The following is a 21,927-nucleotide window of genomic DNA, read 5'->3' on the forward strand; positions in this document are numbered from 1 at the left end:
AGGCTTCTGGTTGTGTTGTCTTATACATTGTCTTCTGTATTAGGGGAAATATGCCATTCAGTATCAATACCAGGAAAGAGGAAATCCATGGCTGGTAAGGACATACCTCATCATGCAGTCCCAGTGCTAGGGAAAATGATTGGGAGCATGTATTGTGTACATTGTGTATGTGTCCCTCCCATTTAGAACAGGGGCACCATGGAAACATCAGTGTGATCCTACAGAACCTTTCTTGTTCTTAGGTGCAGTTTATCCAGCAATAAAGTATCATATAAAACATACGTGCAAGCACAGAAATTGATGGTGACCTGACAGCCCATCCCTCTCCTTTAAAACAGTCCCAGCATCCCTGCTCCATTTTCTTGAGGAAATGCCATATTTTCACTCACCAAGTCAGGCTGTTGAGCTTTTCAGATCTGTGCTTCCTTCATGAAAAATTAGTCACCTCTCTCTGAATATATTCACTAGTTCAATATGAGTTAGCATTGGTTTTCATTTTCCAATCAGACTTCTTTTTCTAACAACAATTATTAAGTAAGGCGGACAGAGTTTTCCTAGTGCATTGATGGAGCAAAACATCACAGTACCAGTAGCTAGTTACACACATTGGCACCTCATATATGTGTTACATGTTACTGTAGGTATTACAAGTTGTTGGACAGTATCTCAGTTATCACCACTACTGGTGGTAACTAAGGCAGCATAATCTGGAGCGCCACAGGTTGTCCACCCTAAGTTAGACTAAAGATATTTATTTGAAACCAGAGGCTTAGCAGAAGCACTATACTGAATATTCACCTATACCTTTTTGGCTTTTTTTGTCAAGAGTGACTTGAGAAACTGCAAGTCGCTTCTGGTAACTGGGAGCTCTCGATGTTGACCGAAAGGTCACTGGCTTGAATCTGGGGAGCAGGGTTAACTTCTGTCTGTCAGCTCCAGCTTCCCATGCAGGGACATGAGAGAAACCTCCCACAGGATGGTAAAACATCTGGGCGTCCCCTGGGCAACATCTCTGCAGACAGCTAATTCTCTCACACCAGCAAAGCTCTTTGGTACAAGCAAATTATTATAGAATGAACATTTTAAGTTCAATGTTTGTGCTATTTAATCTGATTGCAGTCTGTACAAGTAAATATTTACTGCTGCATTCCACCAGATGAGCAAAAAATCTAGATTCATTGAAACTGTGGTGCAAATCAATGGGTTGGATTTTTTTACCTGTTCGTCCTTCCACTAAAACAATTCTGATTTTAGCCTTGGCTGCATACACAAAGCTAACAATCATGACTAGCAGCTGGATGTATGAAGCTTTTATAGAAAACAGTGCTTTTGCATTATGCCAGGTAATAGAAAAGTTTTTCCTGTAGTTTGATCTTTGGTGATTGTTTCCAACAGCAAATCATTACAAGCATTGAGTGGCAAGTGTGCACATTTTAATGTGCTGTCAACTAAACTTCAAAGCTGTCAACTGAACTTCACTAGTGTATCAAACTCTTACAAAAAATAGCTTGGATCTTTCTCACACATACACTTTGTACAATGTATGCCATTTTTGAAGCTAAGTTTTCACAATTTGGGAGGATTCATTTATGGAATGGTATCATAGAGGGGGTTTGGAAACAACTGTTATGGATTAAGGTGTTGGTAGAAAAATTAGCAATCTTCTCAGAAGAAAATGTTATATTCATTGTATTTCACTGCTTCAGATGTTTTTAAATAATGAATGTTTTCTCAAAAAATTGACGTGTGCTAAAATTAAGAATTTAAATAGGGGAAAGAAATTTGTGGATGGGATAATAGATGGCATTAGGTGAGATAGGGATGAGATAGGAAAGAATTTCACAGAACCATAGAATCCTAAAGTTGGAAGAGACCTCATGTGCCACTCAGTCCCACCTCCTGCCAAGAAGCAGGAAAATTGCATTGCCCTTGAGACATTTTTCCCCTTGGTGAGAGTTACAGACCACAGCTAAGGCACCAATTTAATCCATTTGCTGTATTATTTTCCTCCACTTAGTTGATGGGCATTGTTTACAAAGAGGGTTTAAAAGCAAGATGGTTTCAATAAAATATATTTGTCTTCCCTTCTGACTTCAGCAAGTATTGGCTTCATGAACATCATGGAAAAAAGGTACAACTCCGCTTTCCCATTACTATGACTTTGCAACTGCTTTAGCCAAAGGAAAACCTAGTGAGAGATCCCATCAAGAAATGTCTACAACAGTCCCAGAGGTTGAAAAGGTCAGGGTACAAATATTTGAAATAAAATAAATAAATAAGTAATAGTAATAAAGAAAGAGTGGGAATGTTCTCTTCCTAATTCGGATTTGTATTCATTCTTCCACTATTTGCAAGGAGCTCCCTTCACAAAGAGAAAGGTGGGAGGAGGCATGGGTTACCACATTCCACATTGGGTGCCCACCTATTTGCAAAACTCTTTCGACAAAATTAAACTCATACCTTTGCAGTGCTTTGTTAAATCAGAAAACAGAATTTCTGAGTGCCCATACCTTGCTTGCTTGAAGAGTGCTTGTGATTCCTCAGATACAGTGGGCATTTGCATAAAATATAAAACTAGGCTGTTCTACAGCCAGAATAGAAAGTTACTGGATACGCTTGTTAGAAATAGATCTTTTGAATCACCAATAATCCTAGATAGCACAGGTGAGATCAAGCATGAATAGCTCTGTGGGACTAATCTTATGCATTGACCAGAATTGTGATGGGGAGGGGGAAATCAAATAAGTGTAAGATCAGTGCAGACAGGCAACAAAAGAGAAGCTAAAGAAAAGCATATATTTAACAATGATGCCATTTGAATCTGGAAAGCATTCACATAGCTGAAGGAAGTTACATTGAAAGCATTCACATAACTAAAGGAAGTTACACAGCTCGGTTTTCTTGTCATGTAGAGAAGAAGCTAGAAGAATCATGATGGATCAGGAAAAAAGTCTATCAAGTCTAGCCTCCTGTTCCTGCCATGACAAATCAGTTGTCTTAACTTGTCTATATTAACCCACAAATACATCACAAGGCATGTTCTCATTCAGAAAGAATGTGAAGGTATACAATTATAGGCAGCATACCATCAAAAATATACATTTTTGCTTCCAAAATTGTATGTTTGTATTATGGACAGATATGTGTATGGAAGAGTATGCAAGTTCACATTGATCCCAATTTCAAAGCACACATTTATAATTGTGCCCCCAACTCTCCTTGTTTTGACTTTACGGTGAAGATGCCAGACAGGCCCATTCTACTAACTCCCTGTTAAAATGTTCCATTTTTATTTGGATGAGGTCCATATAGTCTCTGATTTCCTTCTTCCTTTGTAGCAGTCTTCAGAATCCTTTGTTTAGAAGAAGAATGTCTTGTAGAAGCCAGATAATACGAGCACTTTCCTTTAATTTTCTTCTTTGTCTGTCTCTCATATTAAAAAGCCAGACTCCATTTAAACCATCAGGGATTTTTTAACCCCCTGCAATTGACATTTCAGTTCCCTCTGGAATTAATTCTGAATCCTTTGCCATTAAGAGTCATGAACAAGATTAGCATTCACATTTGGGCTTTTAAAACAAAATGTTTGAATAATGTTGAACACTTTCTCCCACCCACTCCCTTTAGGATGTACTTGCACATGAAATGGAACGGAAATTTTGTTTCTAAATCTGGCACACTAAGGTTAGCTCAAAAGATATTTATAAACAGCTGAGTGAGAAAGCTGGATATTCTATTGTTTCATCTTTACCAGTCATCTCTGATTTATTCCAGTTATAATCTACACAAAACTTCTAGCCACTTGTGGTAAGATGCAGAATATGCATTGTTTCCTACAGAATATTTCCATGCCTAGTATTCTTTTGTCTTCAGCTCTAGGCTATGACTTGAGACATACAAGTCAAAGGTAAATGAAAATTCAGTACCCTGCTGCTTTGGCAGGTCATATAAAAGGGTGAAGTTGCAATGCACTTTAGACCAATTATTTTGGCTTCTTTAGTTTTGGCAGTGTCGGTAGAATGAGCTGTATTTGAAACAAAGAAGAGCTATGCAACAGCTAGAGGAAGTTCAGCTTCAGTTCATCCTAACAGGACTTGGTTAACCCCCACTCTTTTATCCAAGGGAAAGGGTACACTTGAAATGGCATTGTATTCCGAAACACTGATAAATACACCTTGCTTTTGTGAATAACATGACCACTTTAAATAAACTAATTGGGAACTTTTATATAATAACCCATTAGTCAATGACTGACCAGAGTGTGACTTGCCAGTAATGTTAGCCAGTTTCTATAGCTGAGCGGAGTTTCAAACCTTGATTCCTATTCCAATACTCAAACTATTTCAACATGTTGGCTCTTAGTTGCTTAACATTCATAAATGTGTCATTTTTTTTTTTTTTGCATTCTCCTTCTGATAAAAATAAACTCATGTGACTTAAGGCTTCAATAACCCAAGTTGCACTTACTGACAACACCATAGAAATGGTTTTCATCGACTCCTTAAGGTTTCAATAACCTACAAATAAGTTGCACTTACTGACAACATATTGGAAATGGTTTCCATTAACTCCCATTCTGCCTGTATTCTAGGGACTATTTTCTGTGTATGTTTTCTTTATGGAGAATGAACAAAACTAGTTGGAAGCAGGACCTTTACAATGATTATTCTTTTCTAACAAGGCTCAGCTACCATGAAAGGTATTTGGCTCCTTCTTGATGCTATTATTTTATCACTTACAGAATTATTTCAGTCTTATTTTAATAGCTTTGAAAGGGGTTGTTAAATTATACTGTCCATTGTTTTATTGACACATTGACCCCTTGAGCTTGGGAAAGGTGGGGGTTATTTTTTAAAGGGATGTACATCAGAAATCTCTCACAACTTATAGGGATCCTGGCAGGAGAGAAATGAAAAAAAAGTCCACATTATATGAACTTATGGTGGGTCAGACCACCTGTTTACCTAGCTGGCTAACCATCTAAAGGTAACAACACTTCGAGAGAGGGAGTCCTTCCACACTACACAATTACAGCTATATATTCCACTTTGACTGCCATGGCAACACTGAATGGAAACTTGGAATTTGAGGGAAAGGTTTTTAGTATTCTTAGCCAGAGATCTCTAATGTCTCCTCAAATTATAAACTCCAGATTCCCAAAGGATATTGACATGGCAGTTCAAGTGGAGTCATGGTGACAATTTTTATGCTATATTTTGTTTGGTTAATCTTATGGTTATGTTGTTTTTACTTTGTATGTTTTGTGATGTTACCTGGGAACTGCTCTGAGTCCCCTTGGGGAGACGGAGCAGTATATAAATAAATTATTATTATTATTATCATCATTATTATTATTATGGCCCTATCTATAACTGTGTTCTGGGAAAGATCCTTTAGACAAGGGCAATAACGACTGAATCCACAAATAAATATATAATTCATACAACTCTAAACTTCAGAAAGTAAGGGCCAAAGCTTCATGTGTGGTCAGTTCTCTGCAAGGCAGTTACATTAACATATAGCACTATAACAGTGTGGTGTGAATGAGCCCATGGTCTTGTCCTCCAGCATTTCTACCTAAGATCATTTCAATTGGAGGTGATGAGGATTGGATCTTCTGAATGCAAAATATCTGCAGCGTTCCTTGTACCTTTTCATTTCTGTAGCCAGTACTACAGAGCATGGGCTAAAGGTAAAGGCAGACCCACACTTACCATAGACAAGCATTAGCAAAGTCTCTCATTCTGACACTGCCTGTCAAAGCAACATGTTTCACTAGCTTAAAAATTTACATCACTGGGAGAGGTGGCTTTGATGTTTGTTTAAAAAATTAATATAATGCATACTTAAATGTAACTTTAATATTTTATTTCAGTGCCATTGTATGTTACGATGAGTACGTAAATTTTTACAACTACTTGACATCAACCAAAATGTGAATGAGGTTGCATAGGTTAGTACTTCAGGCAGCAGAATGTCACTTTAGTCCACTGAGGCATCAAGATTCACAGTGTACAGGGGGATAAACAGGATTTAAAGCATTTATCATAAAATATGCTTTAATAGCTGGTGTTATCCATTTGCAAAACAAAAGCTAAACTATGTCATATGGTACAATCCATTGAAATTCTTTCCCCCAATGGGCAACAATGTTCACATCATGATTTCAGACTTCCAAAGAAAAGTACAGTTATGCAAATTATTTAGGAATATGGATTTTTAAGCAAAATATACATCAAACTATAGCACATAATGTATTTAAATTTTTGCTATTTATAAATTGCAAAAACCAGTAGATGAGTTCCACATCATGCTAAACAAATACAGTAAATAAGAAAGATTTCTGCTGCTTTAGCAAATTGTACTTTGTAATGCTGATGTATGCAGAATGTAATAATACACTAGGTAACATAATGACATCGCTAAAATAATATGATTCGGTATGTAGTAACTTGATTATATCATACATACACAATATACAATTTCTGTTCAACAGATGCAAAAGGCATATGAAAAATCCTTTGAATGTCCCTATGAAGTACATGTAAACCTAGAAGAAGAAAAATAACTCCAGTTCTCCACAGGGATTCCTATCTCCACAGGGATTCCAATATTGTACTTCTCATAGACTTAATATTTTGGATCCAAATCAAGAACATGCATGCTTCAGAGAGACCCGTGTGCTTAGCCAAAGTTTTGTATGCTCTTCTTCATTAAATATGGTTTGATTTGTTTATCATTTTTTTTTCTGCTTAGCTAAAACAGCAATGATACATTTTAAAGGGGCTTAATGGCAAGGGTGGAAATTGCGTCTCCTTCCAAATATTGTTGTACTGCAACTCCTAGCATTTGGTTATGGTGGTAGGACTGATGAAAACTGCAATCCAACTACATCTGAAGGACTATGCAATCCCCCAATCTGTTTAGGGGCAATCCCTATGAGAACAAGAATACCAACGAAGAACGTTGGTATTTGAACAGAATATGGGAATGGAAACCTATGTGGTCTGCAATGAAGCCAAGAGAACAGCATTATATTCACTTAAATCTTAAATATGTGGAATTTTTACTTGTCTGGTCTTTTAGCCTACAACTGCAATCATTTACACAGTACAGTCAATGGTAAGTGAATGTAAAATCTGTAGTCCACAGTATCAGGAGGAACCCAGTTTTCCCCACCACTGATTTAAGATATGCAGCTAGAAAAAAAACTGAGGGGCAAATGCCTCTTCTTTTGCTCTTCTAACAATAATCCTGAACAATTAAGCCACTTGTGTTAATCAAATGTTTGGTTTGAGTCATCACTAGAGTTTGGGGATGAGATTGAAACAAGTTCACAGTTCAAATTTGGGATTATGGGTAAACAGACAGAAATCTGAGAATTGTTAGCTAGAGTTAGCCAAAAAGTAAACTACAAGAATTAAACCTTGCAGATATGGTGCAGAATTAAGTGATACACAGCCTCTAAATAGCCTACTACTTCCTAACCTTCCCAGCAGTTTATTGATACATAGATATGTTGGAAATACCTCATCCAATGAAAATGAAACCCTGTAGCAGTATAGCACTGTCTAGCTAAAGACATTGAACTGATCTGGCAAAAATTCTAAGGGCTTTCAGTTGGATCTCAAGTATAGTGTGTTGAGTACAGGACTGTGACTTTGGAACTAGAGTTTGAATCCCTGTTTGGTCATAGAAATCCACTGGATGACCTCGGGCAAATCACAATCTCAGAGGAAGGCAAAGGCAACCTTCCTCAGATCAAATCTTGACAAGAAAACCCAAAGATAGGTTCACTTTAGTGTCACCACAAGTCTGAAATGAAAGCACAGAAAGTAAAAACAAACCAAGGACTGGGCCTGTAACTTTCAGCATCAAAAATATGTGCTCCATCATAAACAGGTGGAAGCTGCATTGCCACCTAGAAAAAGAAATCTGAAACTGAAATGTACAAATCTCTTGTTTGAATTTGTGTTTGTGTGTATATACCCTTACATATACAGCAAGAGCAAATGAAGCTCTGACTAATACACACTAGTCTCATCTCTTTATACATGCCATTGCTTTGGATCCTAGATTATGAACTGAAGAAATACTGGAGAACCAAATAGAGGAGGATTAAAGAAGGCGTTGTACAGTATTTCATCATTTTAATTTGGCATCTTTGCATTTCCTAGCAAAAACTATTGGCTCTGTTCTATCTAGTAAATAGTCAAAGTTCTGGGTCACTGACAGATTCCAGCATGCTATCAATTTTTAACCAGAGCTAATCTAACAGTTAACAGTAGGCTGTTAATTGAAAACACTTAAACCTTAATAGGTCTTAGTTACAACCATATCATGGTAAATCACCATTCCTATTCTATTGCAGAGTGGTAATTGCATGTCAACCATCACTACAAGGAATATGTGTCACAGTTACCAAATGTGATAACTTATATATGATTTCACATATTGTTTCTGGAAATAAGCACTTCTCATTTTTAAAGGCAAAACGTTACCAATAGCCAGAGACAATATTGAGGATGAAAGAGCCAAAATATCATATATACATCAGTATTTTTCATGTACCAGTTGTGAAATTCATATTCTTTCTTTTATTCTGAACAATGTGAATCCAATTACTGTACTTCCCTCCAGTCCAACGCTCACTCTGTAGCATTGCTTGGGTTTTTTATAATGCAAATCCCAAAGATTGCCATTATTACTTCATTGCTTGAGAACATTAAGGTTCACGAGAGAAGTATATGAAATGTTTAACATAGCCAGAGAAATGGAAATTATTCTTGGGGCTTCTGGAAATGGCTGTGAGAAATGGTACCAATGGGAGGCTCCTTCAAAATGAAAATTGCTGGTTCAGAGATGAGATTTCTGCTAGAACTGTACAAGGAGATAAAAGAGTTAAACTTCCCTTTGCATTCTATTTCCCTCGCTTCCAAGACTTTCTAGGCTTCTCCTCAGATGCTATTTACAAAGTAAAAAAATAATGAGGTGGCAATGCAAATAACAGTTTACATTTGTCTTTCATGGCACTTTTTGATGCCATAGACTGAAGTGGCAAAGGCAAATTCAAAGGCATTCCCTACATGTAAATTGAAGTAGTATGGTCACATGAGAATTTTGTTCGTCTCACCTCAGGACAAGTGAATGAGCCACTAGACTCTTATTACCATTGATTTGATTTCCCTGCTAGTCCAGCTCACACTAAAATGCCCTAAACTGGGTGAGTCCAATGGTAGAAATTGCAGAAAGATGGCCAAGAGACAAAATGGCTACTAATCTTCTGGATAGATATTTATTTCCCCTGATAGATAAAACAGAATAATAGAAATGAATAATTCATTGCAGAGGAAGTCTTTAATCTTTGCACTTACAAGTGACTTAGCATGTTTAAAACATCATACCACCCTTAATAATTACTAAAATAATCATGAAATATCACTCTGGTTTTTGAGAATGCGTCTTTTTTAAAAGCAGTTAGGTTATACTTTCTTTAGACAATAAAAAGTACAATGTACAAAAATGGACCCACTATAATGGACCCAGGCCATTTAACCCCTGATTTCAGAAATTCATTCAATTAGCAGCAGCTGTTCTAGCCCTTATATGCAAATATATGTACCAATCTTTTTTGGGTTTACATTTCCCTGCCTGAATTTAATTCTTTAAAAAACATTCCTTTTTAACAGAGAAAAATAAGAGACAAATGATCACAAATGGCAACACTTGAACAGAGTTGGTAGGAAAATAAGGTATTTCCGTATCAGAACTCTTGAGACATTATACATTTATAAAAGAAATCAGTGACATTCATAAAGATTAATTTGTGCATAAGAAATAAGGAAACTATCTGAATAAATTTACTTTTATGCATTACTCATTAGGATTGGAAATTTATCTAGACTGAAGAATGAATTCAGACATTCAAAAAAAATGTTTCCTCAAAAGTATTTTCCCAACTTCTGTCCTACATAATTTGAGAAAAAGTTCATTGAGTTAAGAATAATAGATTGTGTCCATGGATTTTCTTCACCCAACAAAAGAAATCTCCTCAAAAATGTGCTCATCTATTGGAAGAAGGAAATGTCTATCCAGCCAAATAGCACATTTATAAGATACTTTAGAAGGACTTGCAAACAGTGCCTCATGTCTTATTTTACTGTGTTCCTACAAACAGATGTCTTAGTATCATTATCCCATGAATGAGGGCAGCTTACTGAAACCTAGCTATTGGCCTTGTGTCAGAGAGGTAAGAATTGTATTGGGCTTTTCATTCACAACTCATGACAATAGCCATCCAAGAAGAGTTAATGGTAAGGTGGAAGATATGTCCACCTCAGAGACACAAACAGAAAGCTCCATAGACATAAAAGCTACTTCAGGCAATGTCCTCCCTGGCATTAGGAAACAATAGACATTTAAACAGGTCATTTCCTGCTTCCTTTTATTTAAATGGAAGGAAAAATAGTGACAGAACCACAGGAAAGGAAAACAGTAGGAAAATGTATCTTGCTTTCTTCTCCAGTCACCTATGTGCTGACAAGGTCCTCAATATCAGAGATACTTGACAGAGTAGCCACTCCCTTATATTGTTCTCCTCCATCTTTTATCAACTATGCTATATCAGTTCTCATCCAGTCCTAAAATGGGGAGGGCACAAGCTGGTGGTTAGAAGACCATTTTTGGCACCTCTGGTTTTCAGATAGGCTACTATAGCCCATCACAGCCATGTTCTCTGACGGAAAATAACATTCTGGGTGCTTCTATTCATATTTGGCCTGGATCTTTTTTTTTCTTTTTTGAGATGGAGGACCCAAAAAAATGTGTCTAAGTGCAAAACATTTTGGCCAAGAAGAAAAAAAAACATTTGGGGGGGGGGAGGTTTGGGGGCTTCAGAAAGTCCAAAGGCCACAAGGAAGCTACTCAAGGGCCATAAGTATTCTGAGAACCACACATGCAACATGTCCTAAAATGTCTCAAACACCTCAGAAGGGTTTTGTTATTCCTCTAAAGCTGATTAGAACCAAGCTGTTGACACAGTAGCACTAAGCTAATGAATAGCATGCTTCTTTTCAAATGTGCAAAATAGTACATTTTTTGCATTGCTCATCTTGTTATGATAGCAAAATTTCTCAAATGGCTACCATGCTTTACTTATTGAACAATTCAATGAGTTATGTATTTACAAGAATAGAAATCGATTAAAAGTCTAATAATATTTTCTTCTGCTAATCATTTGTGGAAACAACTCACATTGCTTACCATTCAGTTCAAAATCTAAGCTCACATTCGTATTGTAAACTCCATCACCCATTACACTGTTACAAGTAAAGCATATCATCATTTGCTTTCATGACATGGTATTATAACATCCCAAGACAAGATTCTTGTCAGAAGGAAAGATTAGAGATAAATGTTATTTGTAAAGTGCTTTAAAGATAATCATTTCTATATAAAGAGCATTAATACAAGGGAAAATAGAAAAAGGTTGGAATTAACAAAATAGAAAAGGTAGGAATTAACAAATGCACTCTAAAATTGTCTCTTAGCTGTGCAAAAACACAGCTATCTCATGACTTGTGGATCATTCACAACAGTTGGTTTAGGAAGACTGGCATGAGCTGGCACTATGGATAAGAGCAAACAGAAACTTCTGGGTAAAATACAGTTGACTGGACAATTGTTTATCAGGAAATGTTCACCATTAAGAACAAGATATATTTTGTTTAAGGCTGCCAGGCAGTAGTAAGCAACATTGGATTACATCATTCATTACGACAAAAATAAAATATATAAATTTGGTTCATATGGGTTTTTAATGGCTCAAATCTTAACAGCAAGCTATAGCCTTTCACAATTTCAAAGTCACACATTAAAAAAATATCTGCTGCTTTGTGATTATAGCTTTAATGAGAAATATGGCCTACTGTAAAGGCAGAATTATATTTGGGAGCTAATTGACAGAAACCTTTACGTGATTACAAGCACCAGGTTTACAGTTTCCATCAAGAGTTCATTTTTACAGACCATGTTAACTAGCATACTTTTGGAGCTTGGGGCTTCTTGGATGTCTTAGAGGACATGTATGTAGACTTCAGCATATGAACATAGATTGATACATTAACAGGGAAGTAAAGAAGGTGTGTTTTTAAAATACTCTTGTAAAGATTAGATAAAACCAAAATAAAACTGAAGACTAATACTAAGTATTAATTAACAAACTCAATATAATTTGCCGGAAGCATTCCAGTTTTCCCAGTTCTCTGAACAGTACCATACATCCAACCATCGTCAATTGGTTGTACATTGATGATGTAGTCACCATCTCTGAAGGAAACTTCATCTTCATCTTGAGCACTATAGTCATACATAGCTCTGTATGTTCTCTATTGAACGGAAAGCAGAGATAACTCAATTACATATATTCTACAGGTAGACAGCTACATTAACTGCTAAGATACCAGTCTCCCAAACACATATTATATAAATTGCATTTTTCACAATACTAGAGGAAAACTCTATCAATAGTTTTAGAAGCATATCATTACCTTAATGTTGGTGAGAAACAAAAAGACCAGTCCCATTACACATAATTATATAATAAGAGTGTCATGAAAAATAATTCAATTAGCACTGAGCTTTTAATTAATATTACATGCAGTAGATGGATTATGTAATTTCATATTCACACCACGTTTCAAGCCTTAACTCTCAATAAATATTTTAAATTAATCCTTCATCAAGTCCGGGGGGTATTAAGACGTACAAATAAAAGGTAAGGATGAGGGCTTCTGATGCCAACAAAATTACTCCAACAATACTTCATTAGAACCTACTGGAAAGTCATTGTGCCAATAAAATCAGGTATTTTAATGAAAATTGGGTAGGAGATCACCACAATGGATCATGCTTTTAAAAAAAACTGCACGGCTGTGAAAATGACTCCATAGCATGGAGCTCCACACGTGAAACTCCTATGACCTGACAGCTATCAAGCCTGACATGGCCCTTCTCCTGTTACTTATCAGTGGGGAAGAGAAGGGCAGCAAGATAATTCATACCATGGAGAAGTAGATAGTCTTTGAAGGAGGAATCAAAATGTGCTCCTAAGGCACATTTGCTTTTTCTTCCCTCAAGAGCATAGTGCAGGCAGATCTTGTGGCCTGATTCTCTTTCTGCCCTCTACCCTGCCCTCTAGCAAGAAGAAGCAACCTGGGACTTGATGCGGCCAAGTGTGGGAAGCTTTTGGACAGAGTGCAAGGACAAAACAAGAGCAAATGATTTATCCATGTATGCTGCACTTAAACATGTAGGTTACTAGCAGGAGCTGAATTCAAGGTACTACTGTTAACCTACAAACCTCTAAACAACTTGGGGCCAAGATATCTGAAAGACCACCTCCTTCCATATGAGTGTGCCGAAATTTGAGACCTTCAATGCAGGCCCTGTTGCATGCCCCAGTACCTTGTAAAGATAGGTTGCTGGATACACATACACAAAATATTTCTCTGTAGCAACACCTCATCTATATAACTCCCTATCCAATGAGTTTAAGCTTCTAGTGGGCAGACAAAACAGTGCTGTTCTGCAAGGCAATAAGTGCTTGAAATTGCTGTTTTAACTGTTCAAAATTGGATCCTAGGATTGTTTTAGACTACTTTTAAAAGTGCATTTCAGTGTGTTTATAATCTTTTATTTCTTTGTTGTTTTAATTGGTTTATATTTGTTTATCACCTCTCGGGCCTTTGGGGCTGGGAGGCAATATAGAAATATGTTAATGAATAAATAATAAAATGTAAGTTTTTTATTCTCTGGTCATGCCAGTTGCTAGAACATAGCTTTTGGGTACCTTCCAGAATTTCAAGTGCTCCTAGACAGTGCATTTATCCTCATTTAGTTGTTATGGACTATATTGTCTGTTATATTATTTTTAGTGCATGACACTCTGATCTCCTTTAAACAAAAGAGCAAGATAAGAAATAAATATTGTACAAATTAAAAGGTGCAAACATGAAATTACTCCTGTGATACTTTACCTATTCTATATCACATTTACTTTATGAGGAAAACTGTGTGGTGAATTTCTAAACACTTGTTGTACACTATTTTTAGAAAGAGAGGTTCCAGCTGAAAAGACACCTTTCAACTTAATACTCACCAAGTTAGCTGAATGTGGCTGTGAATGCATTGATCTCATTGACGACACACTAGTCTGGTGCATGTAACCATATCCTTGGGGTTGGCTTTGTTGATATGCCCCAGGAAGCACAGGGGCTACATAATAAAGAAACACAAAGGCATTAGTAATACAAGGGAACATGTTACAAAAATTCCACAACTGAAATGGTGGTTTGCTCTCCTAATTCGAAGGCCTGTAGAAATTAGCAAAAAATTGGCTGGAAGTAGATTAAGCAGGCAGAACTTCTTTATGCACAAGTATCCTTATCAGGGTCAAAATACCTCCTATGGGTACTTTATATGGGTTAATACCACAAGCACACATATGCCAAAGCTAACAGATGTAAAGAAAAATGTAATTTGCCTACAATATTGCAAATTAAATTAAAACATTCTATAGTGATAGCAAATGTCAGCCACACTGCTGTGCAATCTCCATTCACTTCAAAGTAGTTAATGGTCAATAAATCATTATAATCTTAAAAACTACTCTTTTTCACCTGTAATCATAGCTTCATTTCAACATTCATCTACCATGTGGTTAGTAATAGTGATGTTAGGCAACTACACATACTTTATAAAGAAAACTTAGATTTTATCAATACTTAATTCAAATATCAATGCTAAATCAGGCTTTTGACATCATTTCTTTTCTACAATAATAATTTTGTGCCTAGGTTGGTTTTTCATGAGCTCTTTGAATTTGAGAAGTGTGAGTTTGATATATTTTATTTTATGTTTTCTTCAATCCTAGGCCATACAAGCTATAAGCATGTGGGATAGCCAAACAGGTATGTGGCACTTACAGAAATAATACATTATGGAAGAGGAAGCTCTTCTTTAAGATTTACCAAGTTAACAACTTACAATACAGAGATGACGCTAAAGGGTTTGGTTTTTCAGAAAATTGTGTATTTAAAATATAGATTTCAAATAAGAAACACACAGACTTAAATTAAAATCCAAACACAAATTCTAGTTCCAACTACAATTGTCCCACTGACTCAATTGCTGAAAAGTATTAAGTCAATACTGATGTAAATCCAATTGATATATTCTAGTTGGGTTTCACAATTGGATTTAGGCCATACTTGTCAGGTGCTAATGGGAATACTCAAGTTATTCCATTTTAAGGCTAAAACATGAAACATCAAGGCACAGTTTAAACGAGCTGGAAATATAGCCAAGCAGAACAGAAGATTGCAATGAATATTTCATAGACGTATTTAAGTGCAATACAACCCCCCTCCCTTTAAAGTACAGACAAAACAACAAGGAAACGTATCAATACACAATGTATATCCATGTATATTCATACACAGAAATGGCCTGCAACTCATTTTGTAACACTGAAATGCTAATCCTATGAGTTGCTACTCTTACTCTACCAGCAAAATATGAAATAACATGGGGAAGTTGGGAATACCTATCTCCATTTTGCAACATATATTGGATAATATATTACAATGAAAAAATTTATCTCAATATAGACAGATTTATAGACAGCAAAATCAGGTTTCATTCTCATTAATTCCTAATATGACGAAATATGACGAAATCTAGTTTGAGCATATGAATCAGAGCAGAAATCTTTCAGCGGCGCTCTGAATATGCAGAATTTCTATGGAAAAGGCAAATAAATGTTTTACAGCTGGCCCTCCATATCCATAGGTTCTGTAACCATGGATTCAATCAATCACTGTATCAAAATATTAAGGTGATTTTGCGGTGTGCCAAGCACTAGGATAAGGTGTAGACATAGCCTCCTGCTATTTCACAAATTGTTGGAGTTTTTTACCATTTTATATCAGGGGCACCACTTTATTACACAATTGTATGTAATGGGAGTTGATCATTGATGGATTTCCGTATCCAAAAGAGAACTTGGAGCCAAACCTCAGTGCATACTGAGGGCCAATTTTACTTAATGTTATAACAGACAGGGAATGACTACAGGATTCCAGCATCTGAGAATCACAGATCTCTTTTTAGTTAAAGTCAGTGTCTAGTCTTTTAAGCAAGACATCACTGAAGTTGTTCAAAACAGTCACTCATTCACAGGGAATGCTGACTGTTTCAAATAGTTTACTTCACCAATGTTTATGGATCACTCCTATGAGCCATGTTGTTTTTGGGGGGTGGGGCTGGCTTGGAAAATCACTTGCACAAATTTGAAACAATTTGAAGGTACATATAATAAAAAACAAATAGGACCAGTTATTCTCCAATCTACTAGCCTACTGTTTAAAAATCCTGCCTCTGAAGCGAAGGATTGCAGAATATGATTGCTCAAAGCCAGAGGCCTTCCTCTCTTGATGATGATATAATTACAACATAAATTTATAATGATTATCTAGTAAAGCCAAACCTAGACTGGATGTGCCAGTATCTATCATATACATGCACACACACACACAAACCTATGCTTCTCAGCATTTATTCTGTGGTGATGAGCTGGTGGTACCGTGAACAAGATACAGTCATGAAAGTGAGAGACACCCTCCTAAAGTAAAAATCATACACTTGGAAATTATTTATGCTCTTGTCTTCCATACACTTGTAACACTGAAAATTAAAACTAGATGAACTTCGTTAAAACAAAATAATAAGAACAATTTTATAATGTTCCAGCTCGATTTCTCATAGGAACGCTGGTAATTTTTTTTAAGTATTTCCTCTCATACATAGGTGTTCATTCACTAAAAAAACCAATATTGCTGAGTTAAATGTGAGGTGTGTAAAGAACTGGCACACTGTGATGGTTAAGCAAAGGAAAATAGTGGGCATATGTGGGTACCTCCTTCATTAGATGGCTTTGTTACCTCACTTGAATAAGAAAATATAGAACCATCTGACTTGTCATCTCCAACGCCAGAAGTACTGGTAGAATGAAAATGCTGTTTATTGTAACGCCTTGCTTTTTCTACAAGAAGAAATGCAGTACTTAAATAGTTATAGGATAAATTAGTAAAGAAAAAAAGAGAGGTGTATTTAAAATAGAAAAACAGAGCAGGCAACAGTATGGCCATTTCCTTTGTCAATACCATGTTGTGAGTTCTATAAAATGCACAGGATGCCCTGATAGAAGTCAAAATATTGGATTATACAGCCACATGCATGTCAATAATCCCTATGAAAAATTAATCTAAACTGTTACAGGGATATCTTTATATGTGTATTTTATAACTGGGGGTGATGAGTATTCACTGCTTATATCACACACATTTTATGCCAGTTAGACCTCAGCAAATTGTTCCATGCAGGTTATTCATGGGGAGGGGGAGGGGGAACCATGTATAGGAAGTGAAATCCAATCCAGTTCATCCATGTGCACTTAGCTAATTATACTTTATATTAATGTGGTCACTGCAACAACAAAAAATAGTGCCTTTCTGCCCACACAAAAGAGTTTCTAAAACTCTTTCACATATGCTTTCACAACTACCATCAGACATCTGGAAAAGGTCATGAGTTTAAAAGTACCCGAAAGCATATGGAGACTCTTAGACTGAATATTATCTTCCAAAGGGTCAATGTCGAAGATGGAGCCAGGATCTGTGCGCCAAACTTTGAGGTCTTTCCCAAAAAGAAATGATGAGACAGAAAGTGAAGAAAGTAAAAGCACAAAGATGTGATCAACTGTTTCACTATGCAAAGGAATCTTGTAGTACTCTTGAGACTAAGAGAAAGGAGTTGGTAGCATAAGCTTTCACAGACTAACTACCTCATCCAGTTCATTGCTGGGCGTCATGAAGCTGCCACCACACGCCCCGCATTGCAAGGCTCCTCCAGCAGCTTATCACACAGGGAGAAGCATAGTGTGCACGTGGAGAGTGTGGCTTCCCCCATTAAAGGAATGGCAACATGGGAAGCCTACCATGTTGCCAGGGCAGCAGCGGCACACCAATTCCGCCTTCCTTCATCCACAGAGCCGGCATGACATCATGTGACTGGAGTCAGCTGATTCTGCGGGTGACCAGGGCTAGATACGTGTTTACCACTGAATCTAGCCCTGTATGATGAGATCATTAGTCTTTTTCATCATTATGTCCACAATTAAAACAGGAATAACTTTATTTTTTAACAATTGAATGGGTATCCTTTTTAAGCCAAACATGCAGACATACACACAAATAGTCAAGGAACAAAATTACAGTATTCAGCACTCCCTGAAATTGAATCTACACTTGTTCCTTAGATGTAATGTTTCAGAGAAGTACCAAATAAAACAATTTTAATACAAATATGTAGCTTGATAAAGACCTAGGTTTTACATGAAATAAATAAATCCAAGCTATCCGAAACTATTATAGTGGTCAGTGGGAGTAATCACGTATGACTGGTAGATGCCAGATATAGCAACTTAATCACTTACAGAACATATTTGGGTTGCTAGGTAAATGTTTAATATCAATGATAATATTCATACTGAGATTTTTGTATAATAACACTTGTATAAGTCTAGGGATGCAGAGAGTACTTCTTGATCAAAGATATCAAATATACTTATACATAATGTAGGTAATTTCATGGGTTAAGTAGATCAAATTTGAGGAATACACATTGAGCCTACTTCTATAGTCAGAGCTAATACTAGAATTTAGTCCAATGGATATTCCTCAACTCTGATCGACTGAATTCATGGTATTACCTATATGTTGATTTACCATTCTAAATTGATTGAACAGATCTACTTCAGTTGGGACTAACAAAATGTCATTCATAATGGGTTAAGAAGATAAATATGAAAAGTGCAACTTCCACTCCCACTACAAGACACACTGGAGAATACTGGCAAAGTGGTTATATAACTGTAGAAGCATGATTTTTGCCAGAGGGGGCAGAGAGTACTACAGTGACCTGTTGAAAAGTATCTTTTTAAAAAAGCAAGAGAAAGTAACTGAAATAACAAGTTGGTATCTTAAATTCTCTTAGACTAAAGACCTCATTCACACTAGAGAATGAATCCACTTTAAATCCAATTTCTGGCTCCTACAGAATTCTGGGGTTTGTAGTTTTGGGAGGAGCCTTTAACAGCCTCACTAAACTACAAACCCCAGAATTCTGCAGGAGGCATTGATTCTGTAGTGTGATGAGGTCCTTAGTCTATTTCCTCAGATGCAACTTTTGTAGTTTTCGATGTTACCTAAAGACTTTCAAATGTGGTACAAATAGCTAAGGAATATAATGCATCACATTTTAGAGCATAAGGCATCTCATTTTCACTTCAACACACAAGTAAACTATTCTAGTTCCCAAATAAATAAAATGCATATATAGCCAAGAATGAAAACTCTGCCTTAGGAGGCCCTAGAAGTGCGAAACTGAATTCCTTTTATGCTAATCTACATGCAAATGTCAAATGGCAATTTCTTCTGTGATTACTCTCATCTCTAAAAGTAAATTACAAGTGTTAATAATTGGTCCTTCATATTAATGGTTTAAGTACCTTTTATATTATGCCTTCTTTTTTTTACCTTTAAGCCTTTGTGGAGCAAATTAATGTTTGATTAGAATTCCTTTCATCTTATCATCTGTTATGTTAATTAATATTCTCATTACTGCAGAGGTGACTGCAATTAGCAATTTTGCTGGAGAACAATTATTGTCTGACAACCTAACACTGACCTACCATTTTAATCTGAAAAAGAAATCTCATATGATGCAGAAGTATATAACATCAAATACAGATAACACTGCAATTAAATAGAACAAAAAATCCTTCATAATAAAACAAAATTACTCTGGTCACAGGGAAATATCAGAAGACCTGACCTTGAATTAGTAAGACATATAGAGTAACTTACCCACAATTATTCCAGGTCTCCTGTCCATTTCCACAATGTGTGGGTGAACTCCTTTATAAGCAGCATCACTAACCACCTGGGTATTTCTTCTTACCCGTTCAGTTACAGGATCATCCACTATTGGAGTGAATCCTCTGCCTTTTGTCTTCTCAAAATCTTCATGGTACTTGATCTGGGGAAGAGTAAGAAATATTTTACCGATCAAAGGCAAAATGCATTAAAAACCACGAAAGGATGAAACATTTCCATCCTCCCTTTTGCTGGGCATCGTCATTTTTCTTTGCATATTACTTACTATAACTATGCAATTTATTGTTGGTTTATCTACCAATATATTTTTAATTCCAGGGATCTTCCTTAAGAATTTTCTCTGCAGTAATTGTATTATATATGCATAAAAAGAGTTCCATGCAGTTTAATATGTTTAGCATCAATCAGTTGCATTCCCATGCAGGTGATGGCATTAAAACTCTTCCAAAAGAGCTCACATTTCAAACAAATTCAAAAGCAGTGAGAACAAATCTTCCAGACCCATTCCCAAATTAGTACACATTATCAAGGCATAACAAATATTTGTAAACTTTTTGAAAAGCATCCATATACTGTCATGTAAACCACACACTCGCACAGACATAACATTGCAAGCAAAAACTATCAGAATACATACATTCACAGTTCAACTTGCACGCACAAACCAGGGACATGCATGGGCACAAGGCAGTGTGTGTATCACCCTCTCCAGTGATATTCTGGGGTCCAGAGGGAGAATGTGAAATGTCTTAAAGGAACCGCAAAGTGAATTATTAGAAACATAACTTTATTAGTATTGTAGGAACAAAATACATTCCTAATATGCAGGTAGCAAATCTGTCAAACAATCAATGTGTAAGAAAAAAAACATTAGTTCACACTTTTGTGGTCTGTGCTAGTTACCTGGATTAATGAAGTTGTATGGATTAATGAAAGGCAACATTCAATCAACAGCAAAATGTCCTTATGGTATTTAGAAAACACTAGCCACATGGAGAATATGCCCTACCATTGAAATGTTGTTTTGCGTCTCTTTGACATGCCTTAGCTCAGGTGTGTCTAGAATCATACTAGGTCTACCTTTCATTTGTTGCTGATCTCTTCTGTACTTGACCTGAAAAACACAGTATTATCACCATGTGCAAAGTTCTTGAATACACAGATGGTCCTGAAAATCATGCTTAATGGAATGTGAATCACAGTGGTCTACCAAAATTAAGTATCATTGACATTAGCTAGAATTTATCATACTTGAATAGGATGATACAAAAAGAAAGCTTTTAAAAACATTAGCAGTCATTGGGAAAAACACAGGTGGGTACATAAGAAAAACACAGAATTCTGAAGATTTGGTTACCGGATGTGACTAAGCCTCATAGATAAACACACTTTTCTACAGTATTTTTAGAGATTAAAAATTGATATATAAAGATATGATGTAATGGCGTGTGTTTGCTGCAAAAAAACATTTCTCCTTTAAAGAAAAACAAGAAAAACAAGGAAAGAAGTAACAAAGGACTTGCCGCGCTGATAATTTCTTGATTCTTCTTAACTCTCTCCATTTCAGGAGTGACACTCACAGAAGTAGCTTTACCAAGCTGTTCTTTGTAACACACCTATTGATTAACAGATTGAAACATAAAGGCTAATGTTGAAATAGAACTATGATAAAGAATATACTCCATTAGACATGTCCAAATTAGTTGGTGTTTCTTAACACTGATACTAAAGAACTATTGATTGCTTGGTAAAATATGCAAACACAAAAGTATTGCTAATTTTAAAATAATTTATTTTCTGGTGCAGATAATTAGATACTGTTATTGTTGTGCATTCTCTATTAAATTCAGTGAAATTTGCTTGTGGTCACTGGACCTGTCAACAGTATTTAAAGCAAAAAAAAGGTTTTGTT

The 21,927-nt window shown here is 36.1% G+C and overlaps 1 protein-coding gene across 6 annotated transcripts in view; it reads right to left on the minus strand.

The window, feature by feature from the left end:
- Nucleotides 1-5,846: 5,846 nt before the first annotated feature.
- The window catches only part of NEBL (nebulette), a 152,716-nt gene continuing 136,635 nt past the window's right edge, over nt 5,847-21,927 (minus strand). For 3 of the 6 annotated variants that reach the window (XM_067470330.1, XM_067470331.1, XM_067470329.1), the window contains 5 exons: nt 21,539-21,631; nt 21,025-21,129; nt 19,986-20,157; nt 14,159-14,274; nt 5,847-12,386 (listed from right to left, as the gene is read on the minus strand). In XM_067470330.1, the coding sequence (XP_067326431.1) occupies nt 12,210-12,386; nt 14,159-14,274; nt 19,986-20,157; nt 21,025-21,129; nt 21,539-21,631 (663 nt within the window). In that variant the 3' untranslated portion in view covers nt 5,847-12,209. Of the gene's footprint in view, nt 12,387-14,158; nt 14,275-16,975; nt 17,102-17,661; nt 17,755-19,985; nt 20,158-21,024; nt 21,130-21,538; nt 21,632-21,927 lie in introns of all 6 variants that reach the window. The other 3 variants (XM_060782370.2, XM_060782371.2, XM_060782369.2) reach the window with 3 other exon arrangements.

This window comes from Anolis sagrei, chromosome 6, assembly GCF_037176765.1.
Source record: "Anolis sagrei isolate rAnoSag1 chromosome 6, rAnoSag1.mat, whole genome shotgun sequence".
NCBI lineage: Eukaryota > Metazoa > Chordata > Lepidosauria > Squamata > Dactyloidae > Anolis > Anolis sagrei.